General features: G+C 51.8%; 1 protein-coding gene across 1 annotated transcript; it reads left to right on the forward strand.

The window, feature by feature from the left end:
• The first annotated feature begins 860 nt into the window (after positions 1-860).
• DOK2 (docking protein 2) lies at positions 861-16,608 on the forward strand. Its single transcript, XM_050940052.1, has 5 exons — positions 861-1,161; positions 6,810-7,106; positions 7,670-7,766; positions 14,323-14,504; positions 15,231-16,608. Exons 1-5 carry the CDS (start codon positions 1,099-1,101, stop codon positions 16,182-16,184), a joined length of 1,593 nt encoding a protein of 530 aa, XP_050796009.1. The 5' UTR covers positions 861-1,098; the 3' UTR covers positions 16,185-16,608.
• The last annotated feature ends 833 nt before the right edge of the window (positions 16,609-17,441 follow it).

A 17,441-nucleotide genomic window follows, 5' to 3' on the forward strand; every position in this document is an offset into this window, starting at 1 on the left:
AGCCTCAGTGTGTCAGTGTCTATGTGTCTCTGTGTGTCAGTGCGTACAGCCTCAGTGTGTCTGTGTGTCAGTGCATACAGTCTCAGTGTGTCAGTGTCTATGTGTCTCTGTGTGTCAGTGCGTACAGCCTCAGTGTGTCTGTGTGTCAGTGCATACAGTCTCAGTGTGTCAGTGTCTATGTGTCTCTGTGTGTCAGTGCATACAGTCTCAGTGTGTCAGTGTCTGTGTGTCTCTGTGTCAGTGCATACAGTCTCAGTGTGTCAGTGTCTTTGTGTCTCTGTGTGCCAGTGCTTACAGCCTCAGTGTGTCAGTGTCTGTGTTTCTCTGTGTCAGTGCATACAGTCTCAGTGTGTCAGTGTCTGTGTGTCTCTGTGTGTCAGTGCGTACAGCCTCAGTGTGTCAGTGTCTGTGTGTCTCTGTGTGTCAGTGCATACAGCCTCAGTGTGTCTGTGTGTCAGTGCATACAGTCTCAGTGTGTCAGTGTCTGTGTGCTTCTGTGTGCCAGTGCGTACAGCCTCAGTGTGTCAGTGTCTGTGTGTCTCTGTGTTAGTGCATACAGCCTCAGTGTGTCAGTGTCTTGTGTCTCTGTGTATCAGTGCGAAAAGCCTCAGTTTGTCAGTGTCTGTGTGTCTCTGTCAGTGCATACAGTCTCTCTGAGTCAGTGTGTGTATCTCTGTGTTTGCATGTACAATCTGACGGTATGTCAGTGTGTTAGTATGCAGTCTGTCTGTGGACATAGCAGCGCTCAACAACAGCGTCTTTAGCTGCCCTTTTTGGTAAGATCGCAAATACAGGAAGTTGAAGTGTGAAACGTATATGTTTAGGAAAAAAAACAACAACCCGGCCACACGTCACATGCTCATGAAGTGAGATCGGGAACAAACCCAGCCCTGAAGGCAGAAGCAGGAAGGTGTCTGGGGAGGGAATGAGTTAAACTGAAGGGTAGGGAGCCGAAGCTAGAAGTGGGGTGGACTGGGTGAGGAAGAGGTGCTAAGCATGGGTCAGAGGTGGGATGTATGAAAAATCGAGAGAGATAGAGGAGAGGGCTGGGAGAGGAAAGTGCGTGTGACAGAGCAAGAGGATGCTCCTTGATAGAAGATGGATGAGATGGTTGTAAAACAGGGGTTATTGTACCTCCAGCAGCAGCAAACCTTCGGGAAGGTAAGGACCGACTTGGGCATCTCTGCCGGGGCTGGAGGCTGGTTCCTGAAGCCTCTAGCTGCTCTTGAGTGGGGCCTCCCACGCCCTGCCTGGGGCCTGGGCTTCCTCCATCCTGGACTCAGACAGCGCCTGCCTCTGTGCCCCTAGTTCGCCATCTTGCCTTATTGCAAAGCAGGACAGTTTGCGGGGTTGGCCCCTCATTCCTGGCGGGGCCTCGTTGCTATGCTGTACCCGGGCTGGGAATGGCAGTAGGGTTAGAGATCCAGACTGGTTTCCTAGGGGTTTAAATGCCCTATGTATGGGCCTCTCTGGGGAGATGAGTCCCTGCTTCACACTCTCCACCCCGTTAAGAACCCCCTGGATGTTCTGCCTAAACAGTCCCTTGCCCAGTTTCACTCCACTGATCCTACTGCGATGTGCCCCCTCCAGCATCCCCCCTTCTGCTACCCATCTGCTGCCTTGGTGACTCAACTGGGCACAAGCTACAGCTCACCAGATCTTCCTCCCTCTTGTAGAAATCCCTCATTATGCCCGGTGACTCCCAGGAATGAGTCACGCCCCTCCAGATGAGAGCCCTGGGGCAGACAGAAGCTGAGGTCTCTGGCTTTCGTTGTCCTTTGGATCAAGGCATATAGGGCCTGAGACTCACAGTACAGAGACGGGGACAATCTACGCTGGGGAAGGGGAAGAGGAGGGCAGCAAGGATTTGTCTTCATGGTACTGACACAGGCAACTTGTCAGGGACCTGACAGTGATTGGCATTAACATGGGCTGGGCTTTAAAAAAACCAGCACCGCTGTTTTGCAACTGCAGCAGGAGCTCCCCCACCCAGACTCACTGCACTCCCTGCTTGCTCCTACGTTGCAGGAGACCCCTGCTTCCTCAACTCAGTTCTGATCTACGGTGTCACAGGACCTCCCCTGTGCTCAGCATCCCTGCTCACACCCACCTGCTCTGCTGCAGGGGCGCCCCTAGCTCTCCCCCCACTCTGGCTCTGTTCCCCTGCTTCTTTGCAGCATTTTAGGAGCTTTCGTACTTCCTGCCCAATTTCTGGGCAGATCTCAAGATGATCCGGTTGCAAGGATCCGAGCTGGGCTCAGGTTGCAAAGAGCTCCCCTGAAAGCAGAAGTCTGCACAGTTAGTTTTCACCTGCTTGCAGCACATGCTAGTTCTCGGGAAGGTTCCTCTGGAAATGCTGCAGCCAGACCAAAATGGGAGTTCAAACCCCAGAGCACTGCCTGCCATATCCTGTGGGAACTGAGCTGTCAGGGGAAACTCACAATGAGACCCCCAAAGATATGTCCACACTGCCGTAAAACCCCGCACTGCACTGAGTCTCAGAGCTGGGGTCAGCTGACTTGGACATGTGGGGCTAAAAGCAGTGTATATGCTTGGGCTGGAGGTCTCATGGAACATCTATACTGCAATTTTGTAGTTCCGAAGTCTGAGCCCTGCAACCTGAGTCTGCTGACCCGGGCCAGCTGCAGCCGTGCCACAGTCTTTTATTGCAGGGTAGACGTACTCTTAGATACCTGGGCATGAGCCCTGGCATGCAGGAGATGCACTGTTAATAGAGATGGGCCCTAAATGGACTCCTGGGTCCAACATCCCCCTAGACTCTGGGAAGTTCAGAACCAGGTGCAGGTGTTGGCTCCTAGGCCCAGGCCTAGCTTTCAAAGAAAGACTTAGGGCCAGATCATCAGTGGGTGTCAGCTGGCCTAATCTCCCCAGGCTTCACTGATTAACACCAGCTGAGTATTTAGCCTACAATGAACAGTGAGAGGTGATTGTTTCCCCTAGACCTTTTCTTTGGAAATGCTCCTTTGCACCATGGTTAGAAACCTCAGATTCCCCTTTCTCTTGCACTGGTGTAACTGTGGAGTGACCCCTGATTTACTCCAGCATGAAGGAGAAGGGAGTTAGGCCCCTGTACCACATTTAGAGATGGGAGGACTCACGGGGTTGTTCACAGAAACAGGTTCTTTCTCCTGTTGGTCAGCTGATCAACGTAGCCAATGCTGGTGGTAACCGAAAGGCATTTCAGTGTGCTGCCTGCGGGCACCAGAGAGAAAGGATCTCAGTCCAGATCCCTGCCCTCAAGAGTCTGTATTGCACAAAACAATCATGGTACTGACTAGCCCTCTGGGGGTGGGCAGCCTAAAGGGGGGCTGGAGTTCCTCTACTATTTCCAAGTTGCTCCCTAGGGTTGCCAACCCTCCAGGATTGTCTCCAGGAATTAAATATGAATCTTTAATTAAAGATTAGCTCATGTGATGAAACCTTCAGGAATATGTTGAGCCAAAATTGGCAACAGCTCTAGGCCAGGGTCCGGAAGGTTGCCTGGCTTTGACTTCAGTTTCGTGGCTAAGCAGCAGATTCCAATCACCAGTGCTAGATGTACACGTGAAATTGAATAGTAACTCCTCCGTCTGCAAATGTCAGTGCTGCGTGTGTGATCTGTGTGTGAGAGCCTAGCTAACAGGCCACGAACACAGATGGAGCATATCTTCTTAGCAGATAACCAAATGAATGTTTGCAACCCTTGCTATTTCTGTCACTGTCAATAGCTCTCCGCCTACTCAGTGAAACACTCCTCCACCACCAAGGCTGGGCTAGACAGAGCATCCTGGCCTCCTCTCCCCTCCCAAGGAAGATGAGTGTGATGTTGTAACACATTAGAGCAGAGCAGGCAGAATACCAGCTAACCATCGTCTTTGACCTGTGGCAGCTGTCCCCCCATGAAAGTTTAACCCAAGCAAATAGCCTGTGGCAACACTGTGGAGTTGGGGAAGCTGTTTGGTGCACCATATATGCATGTTGCAGATTGTCCTTGGCATCACTCTAGAGCCATGTACACAGAAAGGTCAGGTTCTCCTCAGTTAAAATGAGGGCTTTGATTCAGCTGGTGCACAGTGGGGAGGTAAATTGGACCCTATTTCCTTCTGCCTACTTATTCTCCAGAATCTAAACATTCATTTTGTAACAAAAAGGAAGTCTTCAGCTGTTCTGGTTTTTGAGCTAGCTTCAAAATCGTGACGCAAACGTCCCTGATGCAGTGACGTCTGCCTGTTTTTACAGAATCGGAAACAATCTAGGACCTGATCCAAAGCCCATGATAGTCAATGGCAAGAGTCCATTTCACTTCAGGATCCTTTAGGTCATGCACTTAGGCATCAATTGGGCCCTAAGCAAAGAAGCTGCTTTCCAGAAACCCTCACTTCTAGACCAAGACTAAATATAGGAAATATGAGCCCAAACATCATGTCAAAAATAGAAATTCACTGAAATTTAAACTTTTCAGAAACAGACCTTTTAATACAGCTTTTGTCAAGTTCAGAAGGGAATTTCTGATAAAAAAAAATGAGAGAGAGAGACATCATGGGCACTCTGCCTGATTCAGACTACAGTCACTTTTCTGTTGGGACAGTTTTACTTTGTATAGCTAAATATTCATTGGACCAAACCAAGAGCAAGACTGACACTATAGGCTGGTAGTTAGGAAAGCCTCCTAGGATGTGAAAAATTCAGGTTCAAGTCCCTGCTTAGCATTATTTAGAGTAGTCAGTTGAACCTGGATATCCCACAGCTCAGGTGAGTGCCCTCACTGCTGGCTGTTCTGGGGTGGGTTTCTCTCTAGCTCATACTTTGTCCCAAGAAATTTCAAAAGGTCTAATTTTTATTTCTCTTCAGCATGAAAACAGATTTCAAAACCTAGAAAATTTTTGTAAAACAGAATTTGTTTTCTGGGTAGTTATATTGTCTAGAGAGGATAATCTTTCATAATAAAAACTATGAGATGAGGACACTTCCGAAAGAATAGCAATTTCTTATCAACACTGGATATTTAAATTGCAGAACCTAAAAGTAAGGCAGCTGAGAGGAGGCTGTTTATGAATGAACACACATACCCTATTCCCTTCCTAATATCTCAGAATGGAGGTAATTACTTAAAAACAGTTAATCCATTAACTCTTACAGTTTGGGTCAGAAATCCTGCTGGGGCAAGTTTGTTGCCATTGAACTCAACTACAGCTCTGTCATCATTCACTTCAGTAGACTCAGGTCTTGGCCCTTAGCAAGGACATTGGCAAATGGCAGGGATCTGGGGCAAAAATCTGTCTGGGGATTGGTCCTGCTTTGAGCAGGGGTTGGACTAGATGACCTCCTGAGGTCCCTTCCAGCCCTGATATTCTATGATTCTATGATAGTCTATGATTTGCAGGGCGAAATTGCTGTCTTGGCAGCAGTTCAGCGGGTCAATTTGGCAATAGTATTTCTGACAGAGCCATTTCAGGGCATGTACATATAGCTATCTGTATAGCCATTCTGAGTCCAGGTTAAGAGTATCTATCTATCTATCTATTTATCTATCTCCATACACCCCCTCTATCTAATCTAATCTGTCTATCTATCAAAGGATTTTATCCTGCTGCACATCACTACAGTATCTGAGCTCCTTCCACATAAAATCAAGAGCGCTAGTGAAGTCTCTAGCAGACTTTGTGGAGTCTCTGGCCCTTCAAGCTAATGTAACCTGCACCAACACAACAAAAGGTTTGAATGAAAACCAGTGTTGGTGTTTTTTGTCTAGCATATGTGTGTTTAGACCAGCCCTTTGAGGGTACCGCTACACAGCCAACAACCAACAAAGAAGCGAGCTCCTAAGCCTGGGTCAGCAGACTCAGGCTCACAGGGTTTGTGCTTCAGTGCTAAGAATAGCTGTGAAGACAGGAGACAGTAGTTTGAAGTTGCAGCTGGGGCTGGAGCTTGGGCTCTGCTACCAACCCCCCTCCCTAGGTTTCAGACCTCTGCAGCCTCAACCTAGGTATTTTTAATGTGATAGTGTGAGATGCACAAGCCCAAATCTGTCACCCGGGGCTGGGAGGCTCGCTTCCGCGGGTAGTGTAGATGCACCCTGAGTCTCAGTGTCTTTGTGGGTTGTCTGGGATGTTTACAGGAGCCAATCAAAAGTAAAGACTCAAGGAAAATTTTCAGAAGCCTCTAAGTCACAGAATGGGAGTTAAGAGTCTAAATGCCTTTGAGGATCTGGATCTAAGTGACTTAGGAGCCCAAATCCTGTTGACTTGTTGCAGTGGAACTTGGCCTCCTAAGGCACAGGTGCTTTTGAAATTGTTACCCTCATGGCCCTTTTTAAAACAGCACCCCAGGGCGGAGACACGGACCATGTCATCCCTGCAATAAGAGATGTGTTTGCTTTGATAAACCCTAGTGGAGAGAAGGCACTGCAGTTTTTACTGTGATGGAGCTTAAACCAAGGTATGCTGATATACGGTTAAACTCCACTAGTTACACCAAGGTAAAAACTGCGGGTGGCTTGTCTACCCTAGAGTTTGCATCGAGCTAGCTATCAGCGCAAACACACCTCTGATTGCAGTGAAAATAGTCCATGGCTCTAGGTGTGTCTTGGTGTAAAAACACAACTGTTTTTTTGCCATGAAGACATGGGAATGGCTTTCGTTTTCCATGTAAAACAAACCAGCTGTCCGCGGGAGACCATTTACAGCCCAGACATTGCAGCCTTGGGCTAGTGCATGAGAGTCAGGAAGCAAAACTTCCTAGGAACCCAAAGGCAGAGCTGACTAACACCCGCATGTTTCTGTTCCTTTTGCTTCCTTCCCCCCGGTCAGAAATGGAGGAAGTTCTGGGCAGTGCTGCACCGGGAGAGTGCCTGCTCCTGTGCCCATCTGGAGCTCTTTGAGGGCTCCAGCCCTCCCACTTCTGAGAAGCCCAAGAAGACTGAGAGTGGCAAGAAACTCATCAAGTTGAGTAACTGTGTGCATGTGGCTGAGGCTAATGGGGACACCAGCAGCCCCAAGGAGACTGTCCCCTTCATCCTGGAGACCATGGACAAGCGCTACCTGCTGGCAGCTGAAAGCACCGAGGTGGCCAACTGGGTCCTCACCCTCTGCAATCTGGCCTTCGCGGTGAGAGAGCTGGCATGCTCCCTGTGGTGGTGGAAAGCAATGGGGGCATATGGAGGGGTCCTTAGGAGTGCGGGGATGGAAACGATCTGGAGGGGGCTGTTCAGGGGGTGGGGGACTTGGAAAGATATGGCACCAAGGATCTAGGGGGAAGGGGGCCCTGGAGAGATCAGGGACTCCAAGAGCTGGGGTTTCCATGGAGGTGCGTGTTGGAGGGTACCATGGAGAATGGATGGCCCAGATTTGCCCATTAGTACTGAGGTCTGGCATATGTTGAAGTGTTTCTCAGAGTCCTCAGGGTGCTCTCTCAGGCCAGCTCTGGTATCCCCTGTGTCCTTCACAGGGTCTCCAAACCCCTGTTGGTCTAGGGAGCGAGAGGAGCCTTGGCAGTTCAACAAAGAGCCTCAGGCACTGGGAGATGAGGTTGCAGGAAGGGGGACACCCTCTCTATCAGCTCTGGCATCTGGATCTCAGCACTGGGGAGGAGACACCACATGGGCACAGATCAGCATAGCTGGACTTGGGCTGCCCCACACTCATCCTTTTCTCTTCCCTGCGGGTTCCAGAGGAGCAGGGATGAACGGAAGGCAGCAGTGGGGAAGGACAGCCACTCAGTTTCGCTATCCATGGAGGAGAACTCCCTGTACAGCTCCAGGGCCAAAGGTAGGGTGGGAATGAGAGAGCCTGGCTCTGCTTGTGCATGCGTGCATGTGTGTTTGAAGTGCATCTAGTTCTGGTGGAAGGCGCTGGGTCAGCAGGCACTGGAGACTGGACCTGTCTGTTCACTTCCATAGAACTCATAGGCTAGAAGATGAGATACCTAGAGATATGGATGGAGCCGCTATGAACAGGCAGGTAAATAGATACAGTTTTGTGTGTGTGAGAGAGAGAGAGAGAGAGAGAGAGAGAGAGAGAGAGAGAGAGAGAGAGAGAGAGAGAGAGAGAGAGAGAGAGAGAGAGAGAGAGAGAGAGAGAGAGAGAGAGAGAGAGAGAGAGAGAGAGAGAGAGAGAGAGAGAGAGAGAGAGAGAGAGAGAGAGAGAGAGAGAGAAATCGGATAGACTGATAGTTGAATGTGCATGGTGTGGGTATAAGGATGAATATGTTGTCTGTAGAGAGACAGGTGATGTGTGGCGAAAGCCAACCAGCCAGCCAGATGGGTGGAGTGGGCGCAGCAGGGGCAGAGGCATGGCACAGCAGAGATGAAGCCCCCAGCAAAGTGATTCAAGTGGATTTGCTTGCTTCTTTCTGAGGGGAAGCAAGGAAGAGGGCGGGCGCAGCAGGAGGGTGATGGAGTAATAACTCCTTGCCTTGGTGGAACCCGAAACCACAGTCAAGTGTGACTCAGCCACGATCCCTGAGCCTGCTGGGTGCTTACAGAAGAGCAGAGCTCTCTGATAGCTCTTGCTGGGGCTGCTGGGAAATGTAGGATCATGCTTCCTCTTTCCAAAAAGGGACATGCCCTCTCCTTTGCCTGCCAGCCCCATACTTACTTTGGGGGACAGTCACATGCACAGGTGGGAGCTTAATATCCCAGAGCCCTAGGGCCCTGAGTCAAAACTCATTGAAATCAATAGAAAGATTCTCATTGATTTCTGTGAGCTTTGGATCAGCCCCTTATCTCTCACCACCAGCCCCAGCTTGGCTGCCACATGCCCCTTTGTTCCTTGCTCTCCCCTGCATACTGGCAGACTCAGTGGCATTGCCCCACATTAACCCCACAGTTTCCAGGCTATCAGCAACCAGACCTGCCCCCTAGTGCATATGTTGGCACATTTTGCCTTTTAAACCCACCAGGTCCCATTTCTAAATAGACTCCACTACTGACCAGCTCTCATGGAGTAACAACTTCCTGCTACTTGGGTAGCTGACCTAACTGGGGCTAAAACCAGCAGCCTAGAGATCTAGGGACCATCAGCGTCACCTCATTCACATTACCACCACCATGCCACTGACTCATAACCAAGCAGCAAATTGACATAATGATGAGGCTGAATATAGCAATGCTCCCCAAGTCTCACACCCTGTGACATGTTTGGTCTTTTGGGGGACCCTTATCCTCTGGGGTCTCCTAACCTGTTTCTGCCACCTACTTCACCCCCTTCCCTTGGGCATCAAGCTTTTGCTTGTGACACTCTTCACATGGGGGAACGTGACTTCATTAGACACCAGAAGCCTGCAGCCAGCCTCTGGGTCCAAGTGCCCATCAGCGAACTGGGAGCACACCCGAAACTGTTGCAGAACTAGTTGCAGAGAATCAGGGTTGTGTCCACATTTGAAGCCACAATTACAGCCATGTTCAGAGAATCTGTAGCATGGTTCTCAGAGCACAGTCCTGGGATTTGCCCAGGCCAGGGAGACTGTGTCTGAATTGCTTTAGCAGCAATGGTGCTGGAGACTCATTCACACATGTCGTTCTTCCTGATCACTGTTTCTGAACACAGTTCTTGCAGGCGCGTCTCAGGCCATGGCAACAGAACCTCATATAGTTTAAGTCAGCACAGTCCCCTTGACTTCCTCTTCTCTGCCAGCTGGAGGTCTGGTCCTACCCAGTCATAGTAGCAGATGCTCACACCCACTTTGCACTCGTGTACCAGATTGCATGCAGGGTGGTGGGTCCCAGCCACTCTGAGCCATGAGCCGCCAGGAGTGGGAGAGAAAAGGGAGTTTTCCCAGGCCACAAAATTGCACTAGTTTAACTAAAGGGGTGATGCTGAACTTGTGTGCAAAGCTGCACCCTGACAGATAGAGGGAAGGCAGCTACAGACATCGGGAAGGAGAAATTCCCTGGCCCACCATCCCGGTCTCGCTAGAGCACTGCACTGTACCCAAGTAGGAAGGAAGGGAATATAATGGTGAGCTCAGAGGAGACATTTGTCGGTATCACTTGGCAATTATTATTTGTGTTGCCTAGGAGCCCTAGTCACAGACCAGGAGCCCATTGTGCTAAGTTAAAGATTAAACCTGGAGCCTTAGCCCAAGAGCCAGATAAGCGATGCTGCTAATTTTGAAAAGGAACATGGCTGCAACAATAGCTCAGCCCTGCTCTTTGCAAGAAGTGTAATGGAAAATCAGCTTCATAAATAGCCCTCCTGCGCTTCCTGCTTTGTGGTTTGGTAGAACTGTGCCTCATGCTGATAACCGGCCGTTCGCAACTGTCCAGAGCTCTTAGAACCCTTGTCAGTCTTGCACCATTTCCCATGAGAGCCCCTCAACCCTGTACTCCTGGTCTGAGGAGTGACTGAAGGCACAGAGTCCATGCATCCACTCCCAGGATGCCACTGGAACAGGCTATCAACCCTGCATGCCAAGTAGCGCAGCTGGGCTGGGTGATCTGAGTGAAGGGAGAGGAGCGTGGGGTGGGGGAATGAGACAGCTCGCAGCCACGTGGAAAGGGAAATTGAGGCTCTGGCTATGCTGCTGACTTGCAGGATGACCGCGGATCAGTCACTTCTCTGTGCCTCACTTTCCCCATTTGTGCAATGAGGGTAATGTGACTGAGTCAGCACTGCACAGAGCTTGTGGATCCTCAGAGGAAAGGGCCTGTCTGAGGGCCAAGTGTTCTGATTGGGAATATTTATATAGGGAAAGGGTTGAAATGCAGGGGCCAGAAGGGGCACTTTCTCCCTCTGCCTTCATCTCTGTGTCTCACTGCCTTCTGAGTGCTGCTAGGAAGGCATGTGGGGAGCTAACAAAGCTGGTGTCACACATACTTGGCTTGGGCTTAGTTTACCAACTGACCTGCGGATGTAGGCCTGTTGCAAACATCCTGCTCGATCATCAACATAGCAACCTCTTCAGGTCACAGGCAACCTGAGTAATGGATCTGGGACCTTTTCAGGGAAGTGGAAGGCGCCACGGGCTGCTGGGAAAGGAGCAGAGACTAATCCTCCCAGAGCACAGTCCTTGTCTTACAGGAACCCATAGGGTGGCTGGCAAAGGAAAATCACCCCCACTCCAGGGCATTGCTCCTGTCTGGAGGACAGGCATGCCAAGCACATTGGCTAACTCACATGCTCATGCGTATGCACACAGTTGCACATTTGCACACCTTCCCACCTGGAAATATATACCTGGGGATGCTCACATGCAAACGCACACACAAACTCACTTGCATGGGCACACTCACATGCATATACATACGTGTGAGCAGGCGCAGTCTCTCTCTGTCTCTTTCTCTCTCTCTCTCTCTCTCTCTCTCTCACACACACACACACACACACACACACACACATGGAAGCCTTTTGTCTGCAGTATTAAACAACAGCATTGGCAGAGAATTGAGAGCAAAGGGCCAAATTCATGACTGATGTAAATCCAGGGGTGAGTCTGGCCCAGTGTCTTGATCCAGCCTGCATCTTTCCCTTGGTCCCATCTCCAGCCTGTGTCTGTCTCAGGCTTCTTCAGATGGTGAGTCACTTTTTTTTAATCTATCCTCTAAAGGAGAATGGGATAGCCTGTCCCTGCCGTTGGAGGGTGCTGATCTGCTCTCCTATCAGCCAGTGAGAAGGCAGCACACTCACCTCCCTCTCTCAAAGAGGGCCAAGGGGCGTGTTGCAGGGAGCAGATAAGCCACAGGGAGATTGTGCTGAGCTGCATCGCACTTGGCAAACTACTGCAGGAGACAGGCCTGCCTTGAGCTGAACTTGGGGCAAGTGAGGTGCTAGGGAAGTGGGAATGGTCTTGCTGGTTTGGAAGGGCGGCAGGGGAGATCTGCTGGCTGGACTGTGCCCTGGCTACAGAGGGCTGTTTTACATGGAGTGGGGGTGCAAGTAGTGTCCCAAGACTGCTGGCATTTGGCATGGCCTGGGGAGAGGCTGACCTGCATTCTCAGTGGGGAGCTGGCCTCGTAATAAGAATAAATACCATACCTAGGATTTTCCCTCACAAAGCTCTTTTCAAACCGATCACCTAAGAACCGCTGAAATGCTGCTGCCTCCAGGGTGGAACCTGGCAGCTGGTAAATAGAGGCCCAGGAACCCTACCCGGCAGCTTAGGACAGGAAGAGGAGAAGAAGCAGGATCCAGCTGAAACTGCAGGGAGCATGTAGGGAGATGGATGATGTAATTGGCCAAACTGGAATTTGGACAGGACACTGGGTTAGAATATCCCTGTCCTTGGGGGAAGTGCCCTGGGCTCAGGACCTGGGGTTTGTGCACCTCTGAAAGATGGAGGATAGGTCTGCTTCTCCTCTGTCTTTCACCTGGTGGAGTCATTTATACTTGGGCAAAGTGAGTGCCAAACGTGAGCTCTAGTGTGAGTGGAGAATTCCAGACTGGCACCCACTGTGCCCAGCTGTGAACGATGGCACAAAGCGCCAGGGGGATGCAAGAATCAGCCCTCTCCTCTCTAACAGATCCCATGCTCAGGTGGTGAGTGTGGTCCAGACAGATTGGACAGCTCCCCCACTCCTCCTCCAATCCTTCTGGGGTAATGGAGTCAGCACTGACTCCAAGGGGAGAGTGCCCCCTGCTGAGTCACTGACGTTATTCTCTGCCGCATCACCTCCGTCATCACACGAGAGCATAGGGCACTGACCCCGAGAGAGCATCCTTTCCTGAGTCACCCACACCCCTTATCACAGCACTGCGGGCTTTTTGGAAGTCTGCCATCCATGTGCCTATGTCGCGCAGCTGAAAGCACAGTGTGAATCTCAGGTGCATTTGGATCAGAGTTTGGCTCCCACGGTGGCTGCTGGAAGATCTCGGTGAGTGCAGGGCTGGGCACAGCCCTTGCAGATCCCAGCTCTGTGGACCTTTCAGGAGGCTGAAGTGACATGCTCCATGTTTTGCTTCCGGCAGAGCTGGGGGACACAAGGGCCCCGGTGAGGCCTCGTGGTTGTTACAGCACCTGCGCTGAGCAGGAGGGGGATGCGGCTTGGCAGCGGAAGCTTTTGCATCTCTTGGCCCCACTTGCTAAGCTGAGGGAGCCCTGGCAGGAACAGGAAGGATGTGGTGGGCTCATCTCGAGGAAAGTTCACCTTGCATTGTGCCAGCTGTGTCACACCGTGGGGCTGGGGTGAGGAGGGTGCAGTAGGGGGAAGAGAGGAGAATTTACATCCATGGGCGTGCTGCATGGAGGAGTTCAGAGATAGCAGGCCTGGTTCTCCAACTAGGGGCACATCCCCTCACTGATGCACTGTTGATCTCTTAACAAAGGGCTCTTGGAAAGCCCTTTACCAACATCCCAAGATCCTGGGTGCTACAGGAGATGAGGAATCGAGTCAGCTGATCACCCACTGAAATGCCAGTGCTGTCTCCAATCCACAGCCACGGGACAGAGCTGTGATGCCAAGCAAGCAAACTGCAGGGAGCTGATAGGCGAGCACACTGTAGCGTTCAGCTTGGGCGGTTCGAAATGGGGGAAGTGGGTTTGTGTGTGAAAGAGGCTGTCTGCATATGCATGTCTGTCTGTGCATGACTATGAGTCTGCGTCTGGGACGGGGAGCGCATGTGTGACTCTGCGTGTGAAGATCTTGCAGGGGAATCCAGGGGTTGTGGGGGTTCTCCGCCCCTCCTCCCGGGGAGAGGGGAAGTTTCTGGGACATTTCTGAAAAAAGAACAGGAGTACTTGTGGCACCTTAGAGACTAACAAATTTATTTGAGCATAAGCTTTCGTGTGCTGTGCATCCCAAGGGAAAAGCATTTGCCTTTTAGGAGGGTTTTGAGGAGCCCCAGGGATGAGACAGAGGCAGATAAATTGGTCCCAAAGCCTCCTTGAGTCTGAGGGAAACTCCTGGCAGCACCTCACTAATACCCATCAGCTCTCAAGAAGGCTGGAGATTCCCTGATCTTTAGCCTCTCACCTGTTCCTCACCCCCTGTGGGGTAAGCCACCTACCATGCCACATACCATCATCCCCAGTCTAACCATTGTATGATGGTGCCACTGGCCCATATGGACTTGGGCTGTACTGGATCCCTCTCAGGCTGAGCGCTCAGCTGCATTGTCCGTGGCATGTCCTACTCCACGCTGGTTATGTAAGACACAGCCAGGCCTGATGGTAACTGCACTCCCCCCACCTCTGCGTTGCTACATTAGCAGATGACAGGCTTGCTGGGGTACGTGCTGTTGAGCCGCAGGCTCCCAGCAGCAGGGCTGACAGTGTGAGGGAGACCTGGGGAGCTCATGTATTCATGAAAAATTCACGAGGTGCCATGTGGAAGGGCTGTGAGCTGCAGTGTGGCCAGCAGGATCACCTCTAGCATGTGTTCCTTTGCAGCCGCGGCCACTAAGGAGTTCCAAGTGACTGTGAGGGCCACGGAGGCCACCGAGCGCTGCCGCCTCTGGGGCAGCTTCATCCTCCGAGCTGAGGAGGAGGCCCTGGAGCTTCAGGACTTGCAGACGGGGGGCGTGCTCTATACCTGGCCGTATAAGTTCCTGCGGAGATTTGGACGGGATAAGGTAAATGCAGACCCAGAGGGAGGGAACAGCTCCTCTGATGTGAAGGGTGGAGATGGGGGCTATCAGAGCAGGAAGTCTGTTAAAAGTCAAGCGTCCTCCTGTCAGAAGGACTGGGCCAAGAGTAGCTGTCAGCTGGCACTCACATGCCATTTGCTGCAGCCCCTTCTGCCAGTACCTGGAAGGTGAGTGCTTCCCACAGCCAGCGCTCCTGCCCTGCTCATTAAAGCCTCACCTACTGGGAGCTGGAAGCTCTCCCCACAGCCAGCAACGTGCTAAAACTGGGGTAGTTTATGAGCTTCTCCAAGATAATACATGTGCACTGTCCTGCTGGGGGAGGCAGGGACTGGAGTAGCTGTGACATCCCCCTTGCACAAGCCAGAGCTCCTGCAGGGAGACTGAGCCCCCTTTTGTGTCAGGACATCCTTGTCCCTCTTGCATAGGTCACATCAAGGCAGGCAAGGAGAGTTTTCTTGGGTTAGCTAGATGAGAAAATTATCCATGGGGCACAAATACTGCCATGTGGGGAGTGGGTATAACAGCCCTCAGTATGAGTCATCAGCTGGGTTTGATTCTAGAGCCTTCAATCGCTAGCACAGGCCTTTCGCACTTGAGAGCAAGGAGGGTTAGTTAGCAGCTGTAGTATGTTGTTATCCTCAGTGTGGCAGGGGCTGCTGTACCCACACAGTGCTGGGGATATGACCCTGCTGGGCTTTGCACCCCTGCTAGGTGACCTTCTCCTTTGAAGCTGGTCGAAGATGCACTTCTGGAGAAGGCAACTTTGAGTTTGAGACCACGCAGGGCAACGAGATCTTCCAGGTCATTGAGTCAGCCATCAACGTGCAGAGGGGCCTTGGAGCAGAAGAGCCGCGGTGGGTCGGCCCTGCTGACGATGCCCTCAGGGTTCCCGTTCCTGTGAGGACCGTGAGCCGAGCCAGGGATGGTGAGGAGAGGGTCTCAGCTGGGGGATCCCTGCTGCACCACATGGCCAGCACCAAATGCCTCTCTCTGGAGTCTAGCTTGGAGGGGAAGCCAGCCAAAGGCAAATCAGTGAAGCCCACCAACAGCTTCCCCCTATCTGGGGAGCCCACAAGCAGTTTCATCTCCCCTGCTGACTCCGAGTTGCCCTACGCGGAGCCACGTGACTCCCTAAGGCTGCCCCTGCAGGGCAGAGCCAAGACCCTGCAGCAGGCGAGGAAGGTGGTGGCTCAGGCAAAAGAGGCAAAAGAGGCACCTGAGTCTGAATATGCCGTGCCCTTCGACACCATCACCAAGTCCCTGATGGCCACAGAGTTTGGCAGCTTTCTCTGGGGCTTTGAGGAGCCAGAGGTCCCGTACCCACTGTATGACAGCATAGATGAAGCAGGTGTGAGGAAGCGGAGCCAGCCACCCACTCAGACCAAGCCAGAGCACATTTATGATGACCCTGAGGGTCTGTCTGCCCACACCGTGTACGATGAGCCTGAGGAGGTCAAAGGGGAGGCCTGGAAGCTGCAGGCCACTGCAGAGGACCCAGTGGGTCACGAGTACCCCTACAACCCCCAGCGGGATGACTACTCTGTGCCCAAGATGGCCGTGCCCGCCCTGCACCCGCTTGCCAGGCAAGGGGGAGACTGGATTGGGGAAACTGAATACGACAATGTGGCCCTGAGGTTCATGAACAAGAAGAAGAATGTGCAGTAAAAGGGAGGAGAGGGAAGAGGAGAGAGAACAAGAGAAAGGACTTTCTGTGTTGGCCCCCGGTTGTGCCAGCTCTCTAGCCCTGGAGATGGCTGGAGTGGACATTTCCAAGAGCCTTTGCTCTTCAGCTGTCCCTTAGGGTGAAAGCTGAGTCTGTCAAACTCATATCACTAGTGACTGAAAGCCTGTTCGGGCCTGGCTGTCCAGGATGGGGGGACGATAGAATTCAAGTGCCCTCTCCCTTAGCCTAGGCTGTATAGATTTAGGGTAGGGGTCATGCGTTGCTGTGTATTGTGTGACAGCACTCAGCACTTTGATGGCAGTTAATATAGAGAGTACTAATAATGCTGTCCCAAAGGGTCTGTGTTACTCTCCCGTCCCCAGAAGAGATTCCTGGGCATCTCTATTAAAAACAGCATTTAAATCAGCTGCTGAAGTGACCTGTGGCTTCTTTCCCCATTACATCAGTTTCTCTGGCCCAGCATTATCGGTAGTGGATCCTTTGTTTCTTCATGTCGTCAAATCCAGATGGGATGCCATTCTGGAAGTTATGCTCTAGTCCAACACGAGTTACGGGGATCAATACAGGTATAACTGGGTGAAATGTAACCGCCTGTGGTATCGCAGAGCTCAGAGATGATCTAAGGTGAATCTATGAACCTTCCTTCCCCAGCACACCTGATCCCATCTTCCTGTGACATATGCAGTGTCCTTATGAGCTCAAGGGAGGAGATGAAAGCTTAGGGCCAAGCAGGAGATTCAGGTGTGACATTGGCTGAAGAAGTGGGACATCAAGCTGAGACAATGGTTCAGGCAGGATAGCCCATGGGTGACACTGGCCACGCTGCAGAGGGGCAGGTGTGATATTGGTCTCTGTAGAGCAATTTCAATGGCACATCTCACGCGTGCCATTGACACAGGCATGGCAGCTTGGCTGGGACACTGACTCAGATGGAGCGGGCCATCCGGGCCAACTCTACTTGTTCACTGACAGCTGGGGAGGGGGCAGATGCGGTGGCAGCAATAGGGATGCTCTGGCGAGTCACTGGCCCAGGTGGTGCCAGGCATAATTCATCTATGACATTACAACTGCGGACCGGATTGCCAGCTGCCCCAGGGGGTACATCCCCATTGCTCCACTCCCTGGAGGGTTCATCCCCAAAGTAGACTGTCTCACTGCCTCTGAAAGGGGAGAGCCAGGCAAAGCAAACCTGCCCGGGCTTCGGCACTAATCCCACCGTCTTCAACCCACCTCAGCCC

The sequence above is a fragment of the Gopherus flavomarginatus genome, chromosome 2, assembly GCF_025201925.1.
Source record: "Gopherus flavomarginatus isolate rGopFla2 chromosome 2, rGopFla2.mat.asm, whole genome shotgun sequence".
NCBI classification, from domain to species: Eukaryota; Metazoa; Chordata; order Testudines; family Testudinidae; genus Gopherus; species Gopherus flavomarginatus.

Excerpts from the sequence above, each read along its gene's own strand:
- DOK2 (XM_050940052.1), top strand. The coding sequence starts at position 1,099 with ATGGATGAGATGGTTGTAAAACAGGGGTTATTGTACCTCCAGCAGCAG. Across the intron at positions 1,162-6,809 it reads AGCAGCAAACCTTCGGGAAG|AAATGGAGGAAGTTCTGGGC; the intron begins GTAAGGACCGAC and ends CCCCCCGGTCAG. Across the intron at positions 7,767-14,322 it reads GTACAGCTCCAGGGCCAAAG|CCGCGGCCACTAAGGAGTTC; the intron begins GTAGGGTGGGAA and ends GTTCCTTTGCAG.